At 45.3% G+C, this 12,032-nt stretch overlaps 1 protein-coding gene across 2 annotated transcripts in view; it reads right to left on the bottom strand.

Moving 5' to 3' along the window:
• Positions 1–5,457: 5,457 nt before the first annotated feature.
• The window catches only part of Znf398 (zinc finger protein 398), a 32,071-nt gene continuing 25,496 nt past the window's right edge, over positions 5,458–12,032 (bottom strand). The window contains exons 5-6 of one of the 2 annotated variants that reach the window (XM_045160945.1): positions 11,125–11,238; positions 5,458–8,265 (exon numbers count right to left, since the gene is read on the bottom strand). In XM_045160945.1, coding sequence (XP_045016880.1) covers positions 7,109–8,265; positions 11,125–11,238 — 1,271 coding nt within the window. In that variant the 3' untranslated portion in view covers positions 5,458–7,108. The remainder of the gene's footprint in view (positions 8,266–11,124; positions 11,239–12,032) is intronic. The other variant, XM_045160946.1, reaches the window with a different exon arrangement.

Genomic DNA, 12,032 nt, shown 5'->3' with positions numbered 1-12,032 from the left:
CAGTGGAGATGCTGGGACCAGAAGATGGCTACTAAGGAAAGCTGCCAGCCCTAATGAAGTTTTCCAGGACTATGAGTAGCCTAGCTGGAGAGGCGGAATTGGAATACCAGAGACTTGTTGCTGGTTAGAATTATCGGACTTGAAAATTTGTCACTGGCTAGAGTTGTTGGACTTGAAGCTACAGATGTTTGCCCTGGTTGTTTTAAATCTTGTATTGGTTGAATGTTTCTTTGCTATGCCCAGTGCCATCTTTTGCAGTGTGAATATTTATTCTGTGCCATTATGGTTTTTTTGAGGTTATTTTTTAGTATTATTGCTCAGTGAAAAGATCTTGGACTATGGGGATGTATGAACATCAGTGGGATTGATAAAAACTATGGGGACTTTTAAAGTCAGACTGAGTGCATTGTATTTTACATCACATATGGATATCAGTTTATGGGGGCCAGAGTGGGAATGTGGTGGTTTGCTTCAGGTGTCCCCATAAATTTAGGTGTTCTGAATGCTAGGTTCCCAGCTGATGGAGATTTGGGAATTAACACCTCCTGGAAGGAGTGTATTGTTGGGGGCGGGCTTATGGGTGCTGTAGCCAGTTTCCTCATGCCAGTGTTTGGCACACCCTCCTGTTGCTGTGGTCCACCTTATGTTGGCCAGGGAGTGATGTCCACCCTCTGCTCATGCCACCGTTTTCCCCTGCCATCATAGAGCTTCCCCTCGAGCCCGTAAGCCAAAATAAATCTCTTTTTCCCAGAAGCTGCTCTTGGTTGGGTGATTTCTACCAGCAGTGTGAACCGGACTGCAACACTGGGCATGGTGGCACACGCCTTTAATCCCAGCATTTGGGAGGCAGTGGTGGGAGGATCACTGTGAGTTCAGGGCCAGCCTGAGACCAGCATAGTGAATTCCAGGTCAGCCTGGCCTAGAGTGAGACTCTATTTAAAAAAAAAAAAATTAGAGCAGAGCACGGTGGCATATGCCTTTAATCTCAGCAGAGACAAAGGTACAAGGATCTCCATGAGTTTGAGGCCACCCTGAGACTACATAGTGAATTCCAGGTTTGCCTGGGCCAGAGTGAGACACTACCTCAAAAAAGCAAAAAATAAATTAATTATATTAAAAAAAATTAAAAACTAACAAACCCAGAGCAGATCAGAAAGGGACAACACTCTTTGATTCCAAGTGACAAATGATTTCTTCTGCAAGACGGACAACATAGCCTGGCTTACGGGACAACAGGAAGTCTCTGAAGAAGCCCTGACAGGGGCTAACATACTATCTCCATGCAGGTAGTACTGAAACATCGTACTCTGCCTATTCCCTAACAAATCTACTGGGTCTACATATTAAGGCAGGGGCCAGAAAACACTTACTACTCTCTCTAGTTTACTGTGCCAGAATAAACCCCAAAGAGGAGTTGTGCCAGAATCCCAATTATAAAATTAAAACTAAGGAGAATCAGAGACACATACAGTCATGGCATGCGAAAACTTATGGGAGCTGCCAGGTACAGGAAAAAAAAAAATCAAAAGCTGGGCATGGTGGCACAAGCCTATAAACCCAGCACTTGGGAGGTGGAGGCAGGAGAACCAATCAGTTCAAGGCTACTCTTCCCTATATATTGAGTTCAAGGCCAGCCTGGGATACCCCAGACCATGTCTCGAAAATTCAAAGGAAAAAATATTGATAAAAGGTTATTCTTAGCTGGTTATGGTGGTGGTGCACACCTTTAATCCAAGCACTTGGGAGGCAGAGGTAGGACTGACATAAGTTTGAGGCTACCCTGAGAATTCCAGGTTAGCCTGGGCTAGAGTGAATCCTTATCTCAGGGAAAAAATGAAAAAAGATTGGGCTGGAGAGATGGCTTAGTGGTTAAGCGCTTGCCTGTGAAACCTAAGGACCCCGGTTCGAGGCTCGGTTACCCAGGTCCCAAATTAGCCAGATGCACAAGGGGGCGCACGCATCTGGAGTTCGTTTGCAGAGGCTGGAAGCCCTGGCGCGCCCATTCTCTCTCTCTCCCCCTCTGTCTTTCTCTCTGTGTCTGTCACTCTCAAATAAATAAAAATTAAATAAAAAATAAATAAAGGTTATTCTTAGCTGGTTATGGTGGTGGTGCACACCTTTAATCCAAGCACTTGGGAGGCAGAGGTAGGACAGACATAAATTTGAGAATTCCAGGTCAGCTTGGGCTAGAGTGAATCCTTATCTCAGGGAAAAAAAAAAAAAAGAAAAAAGATTGGGCTGGAGAGATGGCTTAGCAGTTAAGGCCCTTGCCTGCCAAGCCAAAGGACCCAGTTTTGATTCCCCAGGACCCATGTAAACCCAATGCACAACCGTTCATTTGCAGCAGCTAGAGGCCCTGGCACACCCATTCTCTCTCTCTCTCAAATAAATGTATATATTTTTTTTTTTTGGTTTTTCAAGGTAGGGTCTCTCTCTGGCTCAGGCTGACCTGGAATTCACTATGTAGTTTCAGAGTGGTCTCAAAACCAATGATCCTCCTACCTCTGCCTACCTAGTGCTGGGATTAAGGTGTGTGCCATCACACCCAGCTTAAATGTATATTTTTAAAAATGATGCGAAATACAAGATGGTGGACAAATAGCTTACATAGACAATGATCATATGTTTCTGCTGAGAACCTCAGGTCTTTTTGTTTTTGGATACAATGTTTGGCTTCCTGGCTAGCCTGGAATTCTGTGATCCTTCTGCCTCAACCTCCTGAGTGCTAGGATTACAGGTGTGAACCACCACACCCAGTCAAACTTGGATTCTTGATTCTGGCCACCTCCAGGTGAGTCTGGCTTTACGATCTCTCAAGTTGTCCGGTAAAATTATTCTTTTTTTTTTTATGGTTTTTCAAGGTAGGGTTTCACTCTAGCCCAGGCTGACCTGGAATTCACTATGGAGTCTCAGGGTGGCCTCGAACTCACAGTGATCCTCTTACCTCTGCCTCCCAAGTGCTGGGATTAAAGGCGTGGGCCACCATGCCCGGCTGGTAAAATTATTCTTTGTGTTGTAAGTTCTGGGCTAAACTCTTTTATATGGGTCTTATCCCCATCTTATAGATAAGGGAACTAAGGCTCCAGATAGTTAACAGACCTGTTGTATTACTTATGTTAAGACTTGAATCTAGTCCTTGCTCTTAGTCATTAATACTGTACTAACCTGCACAGTTACACTTAAGGCCCTGCACTGTCTGCTGCACCCCATTTGATTTCATTTGTAGAAGCCTGCAACTTCTCCAAAGATGGGCCTCTGTATATACACATGAGGTGAGAAATGACTGCTCCCCTGCTACAAAGAACAGTGAATTCAGCAGGGTCAAATGTATCCATAAAAACAATCATACCTAAGGCTGGGCGTGGTGGCACATGCCTTTAACCCCAGCACTCGAGGCAAATTAAAAAAAGAGAAATCATGTCTGATGACATCAGAGGCCCTCATCTGTAAGATCCTTTTTAGGGGATAAGGTGTGCTTTTACTCATTAGGCAATTGACAAGTCTTTTTTTCCCCAGGCTGGCCTCAAACAGCGATCCTCCTCCCTCTGCCCCAAGTGCTGAGATTAAAGGTGTGTACCACCACGCCCAACAAGACTTTGTTAAGAAGCTAAGATACAGAGGACGGGTATCCCACCTTTCCTCAGAGGAAGTCTGACATAAACTTGGCACTTCCATCTCATTGGAATGAATAAAGGAACTTTGGCATCTTTTCTCTCTCCATCAAGGAGCCTTGTGAGACTAAGATAGTGAACATTTGTTATTGTCTAGTGAACCACAGGATCTGGTTAAGGTAGGCATGGGCACCATCTCTCAAGAAAAGCCTAGTGGAGCACCGATCAGACACTTTGCAGACACTGTGAGGGAGGTGATGTAGAACTTGGCTCTCTAGAGGCTAACACTAAGGTGTTTCTATCACATGTCCAGAAAAAAGGGATCAGAATCATTTTCCACTTTCTAGACAACCAACCTACATTTGTTTTTGCAGCTTGTGGCTGAGCCAGAGGTTCATCGAATGGTGAGAATGAAAAACTTGGTTAGAGTTAACATCTGGATGCACTCTAAGAAGGGCAGACTGATGAGGGCACTTCTGGGCTTTCCTCTTTACTGCAGTGTGTGGTCAGGACTGCTAAGCCTCTGGCAAGTGCTTAACTGCAGGGTTAACCATATGCTTCTCTCAGGAACACTGGGTGAAATAAGGAGCTCTCCACATGAGGAGAACTTCTGCTGGAGTTCACCTTACCTTTTCCAACAATCCATTTTTGAATCTTTGGTGAACAAACAAGTTTGACCTGATTAAGGGACCGGTGAATGAGAAGAACTGGCTTGTACAATAGTTGAACTTCCTGATTTTGAACAGCTATGGACAGGACCCCACGTACTTCTTTCTGGAATGGATCTGCACATCACCTGATATCTGATTGTACAGCTCTTGCTTGGTTGGTTGGTAGTTGAACTGTAATGTTTGCCAAAGTTTAGATTCCTGCTGGCTAAAGTTCCTTATAGAAAGGGCTGTGAATCCACCTGTGACATTTTTTGTTTTTGTGAGGTAGGGTCTCACTCTAGCCCAGGCTGACCTGGAATTCACTCTGTATTCTCAGGGTGGCCTTGAACTCATGGCAATCTTCCTACTTTTGCCTCCCAAGTGCTGGGATTAAAGGTGTGCGCCACCTCGCCCTGCTCCATCTGTGACATTTTAGTGCACAGATCTCTCATTACCCACTTAGTATCCTGGTCAACTTTGAGTTAAATCACTTTTAGGTGTTATCTAACCCCACATCACACCTAGTGTAGGGATCTCTTCAGCTTTCCCTAGCAGATGCTTCCTTCCATCAAGAAAAAGCTTACCACCTCTGATAGTCTTTGACTTTTTTTTCCTTTTTAGTTAGTGGAATCAAGATGCAAATCTCTCATTCAAACTTCTGAGTCACCAATGAGGTCATAATGCTGTTTTGGGTATTTCCAGGACTCCCAATTTTTCCTATGGGATACCTAGGTTCTGGCTAATAGTTTTTCATTCCAATACACCAGGGTTTGCCATCATCTGTCTTGTCTATCCCTGTGGATTTTTTTTCATTGTGTTTTTTGAGGTAATGTCTCACTCTAGTCCAGGTTGACCTGGAATTCACTATGTAGTCTCAGGCTGACCTCGAATTTACAGTGATCATCATACCTTTGCCTCCCAAGTGCTGGGATTAAAGGTGTGCGCCACCACGCCTGGCCCTGTGGGTTACTTCATTGCCTACAAAGTTGTTATGAAAGCAGACCATGTCTCATACACATGGTCCCTTGCATTGCAAGTGTCATAGAATAGTGTTTTATACATGTAGAATCCTGAAGAGCATGTTCAGACAGAGCCTTCCCAGCAGCATACATAACTGCACAAATACCATTTCCTAGCATGGTCACACAGAAGGCAGAAAGGTTGGACTCAGTGATATGGAGAAGCAGGTTCCTTCCTTACTCATCAAGGTAGTTTATGTCTAATAGACCCAGACCTTATTCCAGGCATCATAGATGATTCTGGATACACAAAGGTGTAGGGGAAAAAAAACAACTTTTTCTGCCCAAGATAAAGGGGTTTTGCATTCTGTCTTCCATCTCAGAATCCAAGTAAAAGCAAAACAAATCAAACTGATTTCCATCAAGTTTCTACAAGAACTGTTCTGCTTTGATTTTGCTGTCTCACTTGGCTTTGCCTGGACAGAAGCCAGAGTTAGAGACAGGGTTTTGGCAGAGAAGAACTGTAGTACAAGCTTTTTCTTTCTTTTTTTAAATTTCCAGGGGCTTACTTGCTTTCAACAGCCTTATTTTGCAGATGAAAATGTGAGAGCTGTAAAGAGAAAAGGACCCAACCCAGTTGCACAGACACCTAGGAGCAGATCCAGGTTCAGATGCTCCTAAGTGATTAAGGGACTCCAATGAAAGAACACATGGTAGCCAAGGTCACTCAAACAGGCAACACAGGCTGCCCCTGTCTACATGATAGCACATTAGTGGTTGAGGAAGGGTCACAGTCTGCTCCAACTGTCAGTGCAGTAGGATCAGGGAACGGGGATGGTCCCTCTCTCTGATGGCTCAAGCGTGCCACATTACAATACTGTTATTACATTATTGAGGAAACAAAAGCCCTGAGAGTACAATGCAATGCACTTTCTGAAACTCCTTAATGCTTCTGGAAAATGCTGTGATCTTTGTTCTTGACGGCTACAAGTAAAAGACACCAGATATGGAAAAGCCAACGTATTGGCTTGGAAAAGATAAGGAATAATTTGACATCAAGGACTCTAAAATCATGGTTCAGACACAGACTCTAGGCTGTTCTGTCAGTTGTGCCAGCTGCTTAGGGTCTGAGGATATTGAAGCTGGATGGAGAATTCTCCCAATTTTCTAATCAGGGCCTTCATAAAGGTTTCTGGCCACTTAAAAGCCATATAAGAGCTGGAATATTTCAAAGCAAGCTACTAAAAGCTAAGGTCCCCCTAAATAAGATATTAATGTCAGCTTTCTTGTTCACCAACATTAAACAAAATGTATTAGCAGATGGAATCTAGACCTAGGAAGGTGGTCTGAGTCACCAGTTTCAGGGAAAGTTGACTACACAGGCGTGAACAGAGCTTAGCTGATTTCAAGGGTAAAGCAACGTAACAGTAGCTACAGCACAGGATTCCAACAATCAGCTCACCGCAAAGGAATCAGTGAGACTTTGGACACCCTCATGCCTTATAAGGGCTTCATGCTCGGGGGGGCTTTTCCCATGAACCTGTTTCTACCTAGAGGCACAGGCTACTTTCACTCTGCTACCTAGTGAAAGGAGGATCAGAGGCCAAATCTTGCTCTCCAACCTCTCTGAAATACTGGTAACTTCTGCTTCTGTGATACCTTTGAAAAGATGGAGGTGCTGGATGCTTTTCCAGTTCTTTCTGGATTTCAAAATGTGGTATTCTGGTTCTGTTGGCAAGTTCCAAAACACAAGCATGTCTCTAGCCAAGTGTAGAACACCCCAAATTCCTTTATGTACCCAGTAATAATTACTGTGGGTGGTGAAGGGGCTTTGTGGGCTGTCTTCCTGACTTTCTGTCTGGCTGTGAACAGATAAGAGGCCACAGATCTATAAAACTCCCCCTCCACTCCCTTCCCCATACCACTGATTGGTCTCTAAGCCATCTGTGTTAACACCTAGGCCAGAAGTTTCAAGCCCAGTTAAGAGTGGACCAGGTGGGTCTGGCAGCTGTGTGGAGGGGTCCCTATCACCCACAGAGCCTCCACTATGGCCAGTCCGAAGGTGGTCCTTGAGTGTCTGCTTGTAGCGGAAACTCCTGCCGCAGAGAGCGCAGGGATAGGGCCGCTCGCCCGTGTGGATGCGCTGGTGCTTCATGAGGTGATGCTTGCGGATGAAGCTCTTGCCACAGTGTGGGCACTGGAAGGGCCGCTCACCTGTGTGCAGCCGCCGGTGGTTCAACAAGTGTTCCTTGCGCATGAAGCTCTTGCTGCAGTCTGTGCATGGGTAGGGTCGCTCGCCAGTGTGGATCATCTGGTGGCGGATAAGAGCTGAGTGCCCATTGAAGTCGATGCCACACTGAGGGCAGGAGAAGGGGCGCTCTTGTGCATGTCCCCGCTGGTGCAGCAGGAGGCTGATCTTCAGGCTGAAGCTCCGGCCACACTGTGCACAGCGGAAGGGCCTCTCACTGGCGTGAGCTCGCCGATGGCTGGTTAATCGAGCTTGGTCAGCAAAGCGCTTGGGGCAATCAGGACAGGGGAAAGGTCGTTCAGTACTGTTGTGGACACGGAGGTGGTAGGTGAGTCGTGAGGGGTGAGTGAAGGTCCGGGCACAGTGTGGGCAGGTGGGTGGTGGTTCACTGGCAAAGTCCTGGGAGGTGCTGCCAAGGTCCACCTGTGGAGCAAAGTGCTTGGGACACTGAGCACAAGTTAAGGGATGATCGCCAGCATGGCTGCATTGGTGTGTCATGAGCATGTCTTGGCTGAGACTCTTGCCACAGTGGTGGCATGAGAACATCTGCTCTCCGACTGGAGGTGGGAGTGGGTAGCTTCCTAGCTGAGTAAAAGTCACTTGTCCCTCTGATGCTTCAGGTAAGTCAGTGGCTGCACGTCCAAAAGGTGTTATGGGTGCAGATTGCTGACTTTTGAAAGCTACGTCTGAAAAAGCATCCTTTGCTGCTGCTGCTGGAGGAGCAGAGAAGGTGACTGGAACTTCAGGGCACAAGGAGGCTCTGGCAAGGTCTTCTGCCTTGATGACAAGCTCTTCATCTGAAAGGAAGACTCAAAAGTTACATCTGGCAACAGCTGCCTCTCCAGCACCCTGTGTTCCTACCCTGCGCTCGCAGGCCGCCCCGTGCTCTCAACTGCTCACACAAGCGCAGCAGAGGGCCGCTGTGACTAATCCAGGCACTTGTAGGGCCTGTGGCAAATTATCAGAAATTGAAGGATGTACTTCTTTATGTTCTATTTGAAAAAGGAATAATAAATATTCTCCATATTATTTTTAGCTCTACTCAAGAACTTTCTGAGTCGGGCGTGGAGGCGCACGCCTTTAATCCCAGCACTCGGGAGGCAGAGGTAGGAGGATTGCCGTGAGTTTGAGGCCACCCTGAGACTCCATAGTGAATTCCAGGTCAGCCTGGGCTAGAGTGAGACCGTACCTCGAAAAAACAAAACAAACAAACAAACAAACAAAAAAAAAAGCTTTCTGTAATGACAAAGCTTTAAACCATCTATATAACTCCTATTCTAATCCCATTATTATTTTCCTTTGAGGAAGGGCACCTGTCTAACAACATTTTTGTATACACTCTATCACAGCTTCCCTTTTTTTCCCCCTTGGCTTGAGAGACCATCTTTCTGTGTAACCCTATCTACAACTCACTATATGATTAGGGTGACATTAAATTTATAGCAATTCTTCTGTTGCTACCTCCCGATGGCTGAAAAGTACCACCCGTGGCTTTTTTCTAGCCTAAGTGTCTTCAAATGTACTTTGTTTTTATGTATTCTCATACTTTTGGTCAATCTAAATGCAGTTGTTTTTCTTTCCCTGACAATTCTGTTTATTTTTCTTTTTAAAAATATATTTATTTGAGGGCTGGAGAGATGGCTTAGCGGTTAAGCACTTGCCTGTGAAGCCTAAGGACCCCGGTTCGAGGCTCGGTTCCCCAGGTCCCACGTTAGCCAGATGCACAAGGGGGCGCACGCGTCTGGAGTTCATTTGCAGTGGCTGGAAGCCCTGGCGCGCCCATTCTCTCTCTCTCCCTCTGTCTTTCTCTCTATGTCTGTCACTCTCAAATAAATAAATAAAAATTAAAAAAATATATATATTTATTTGAGAGAGAGAGAGAGTCAGATACACAGAGAGAATGGGCATGTCAGGGCCTCTAGCCACTGCAAATGAACTCCAGACACATATGCCACCATATGCATCTGGCTTATGTGGGTACTGGAGAATTGAACCTGGGTCCTTAGGCTTCACAGGCAAGTGCCTTAACTGCTAAGCCACTTCTCCAGCCCCGCCCCCCTTTTTTGAGGTAGGGTCTCACTGTAGCCCAGGCTGACCTGGAACTCCTAATGATCCTCCTACCTCTGCCTCTGAGTGCTAGGATTAAAAGTGTGTGCCACCACACCTGGCTATCTTTCTTTTTCAAATTTTTTTTGTTGTTGTTTGTTTGTTTTTTTGAGGTAGGGTCTCACTCTAGCCCAGGCTGACCTGGAATTCACTATGGAGTCTCAGGGTGGCCTTGAACTCACAGCAATCCTCCTACCTCTGCCTCCCAAGTGCTGGAATTAAAGGCGTGTGCCACCACGCCCAGCTCTTCTTTTTTAAATATTTATTTATTTTTTTAATTTATTTGAAAGACAGAGAGAGGCAAACTGAGAGACAGAATGGGTGCACCAGGGCCTCCATCCACTGGAAACGAACTCCAGATGAATGAGCCACCTTGTGCATTTGGCTTACGCAGGTACTGGAGGATTGAACTGAGGTCCTTTGGCTTTGCAGGCAAATGCCTTACCATTAAGCCATCTTTCCAGCCCTCTTTCTTCTTAAAATATTTATTTATTTACTTGACAGAGAAAGAGAGAGGGAGAGAATGGGCATGCCAGGGCCTCTAGCCACTGAAGATGAACTCCAGATGAATGCGCCCCTAGTGCATCTGGCTAATGTGGGTCCTGGGAAAGCAAACCTGGGTCCTTTGATTTTGCAGGCAAATTCCTTAACTGCTAAGCCATCCCTCCAGACCCCCTTTCTTTTTTAAATATGGTACTTGAGCTGGGGGTGGTGGTACACTCCTTTAATCCCTGCACCTGGAGGCAGAGGCAGAAGGATCACCACAAATCTGACATTAGCCTGGGGATACACAGGGAGTTCTAAGTCAGCCTAGGCTAGAGGAAGACCCTACATCAAAAAACAACAAAAAATTGGGCTGGAGAGATGGTTTAGCAGTTAAGGAGCTTTCCAGTAAGGTCACGGGACCTGGGTTTGATTCCTCAATACCCATGCAAAGTTTGCAAGGTGGTACATGTGTCTGGAGTTTGCTTGCAGTGGCTTGAGGGTCTGGCACATCCATTCTCTCTCTCTCTCTTTCTCTCTGGCCCCCTTAGTAAATAAATTATACGTGTGTGTGTGTGTATTTCTTTAATTTATTACTTTTTTTTTTTTTTTTTGGTTTTTCGAGGTAGGGTCTTGCTCTAGTCTGGGGGCTGATCTGGAATTCACTATGTAGTTTCATGGTGGACTCAAACAGCAATCCTCCTACCTCTGCCTTCTAGGTGCTGGGATTAAAGGCATGCACCACCATGCCCAGCTAAAATATTTTTTTTAAACATTTTAAAAATTACATATATATAGATTGAACCCAGGGCTACATGGGTGTTAAGTACACACTTTATCACTGAGCTATACCTGGACCCAACATTTCTAATTTGTCCTTACAGCTAAGAGTGTGTTTTCTCACTTACAATTTATCTCAGTGACCTTTTGGTTTGATTTCTTGGTTGACTGTGTCTCTTGGCTTTCTCCCAGTTCCTTGTTTCCACACAGCCCGTTTCAGCTGCATTCTTCAGTCACTTCTGGCACAACCCGGATCTGGTCATTAGAATCTGTTCTCTGTTACTCACCAGCATATGTACCTTTGTAAAGGTCACTCTCCTTGGCCTCCTGGGGGACCACAACCTGAGGCTCTTCCTCTTGTTTAATCCAAGACAGAATATCTGAGGTTGAAAGGCCAGGCTCTGTTGGGAGGTTGGGGAAAGAAGAGAGAATGACCTTCAGGGAATTGAATCTGCTGGTTGGTTTACTAAACACTGCATTTTGCCCAAATACTTCTTTTCCTTTTTTTTGAGAAGGGTCTCATATAGCCCAAGATGACTTCAAAGTTATTATTATAATAGTGGAAGATGACTTTGAAGTCCTTATCTTTCTGCCTCCACCTTCCAAGTACTGAGGTTACAAGTGTATGCCACTATGCTTGGCTGATTTTTGTGGGGTTTTTTGTTTGGTTTGTTTGGTTTTGGTTTTTCGAGGTAGGGTTTCATTCTAGTCCAGGCTGGCCTGGAATTCACTATGTAGTTTCAGGTAGCCTCGAACTCATGGCAATCTTCCTACCTCTGCCTCCAGAGTGCTGAGATTAAAGGTGTACGCCACCAGGTGTGGCTCAATTTTTGTTATTTTTAAGACAGAGTATCAGAATTTAGCCCAGCTTAACCTCAAACTAATCCTCCTGGATTGACCTTCTAATAGGGACGCACAGCCACATATAGTTCCAAATTCTTATTTCTCACTATAACAAAACAGATCTAGTTTTTTTGTTTTGTTTTGAGGTAAGGTCTCGCTCATGCCCAGGCTGACCTGGAATTCAGTCTGTTGCCTTTGGCCACTACAAACAAATTCCAGATGTGGATCCCCTTGTATATTTGGCTCACATGGGTACTAAGGAATCAAACCTGGGTCCTATGGCTTTGCAGGCAAGTGCCTTAATCACTAAACCATCTCTCTGGCCCTAGATATAGCCTTTTTAAGTGTATAC

The sequence above is a fragment of the Jaculus jaculus genome, chromosome 10 (genome assembly GCF_020740685.1).
Source record: "Jaculus jaculus isolate mJacJac1 chromosome 10, mJacJac1.mat.Y.cur, whole genome shotgun sequence".
Taxonomy (NCBI): Eukaryota; Metazoa; Chordata; class Mammalia; order Rodentia; family Dipodidae; genus Jaculus; species Jaculus jaculus.
This window is presented reverse-complemented; position numbering and strand designations above follow the sequence as displayed.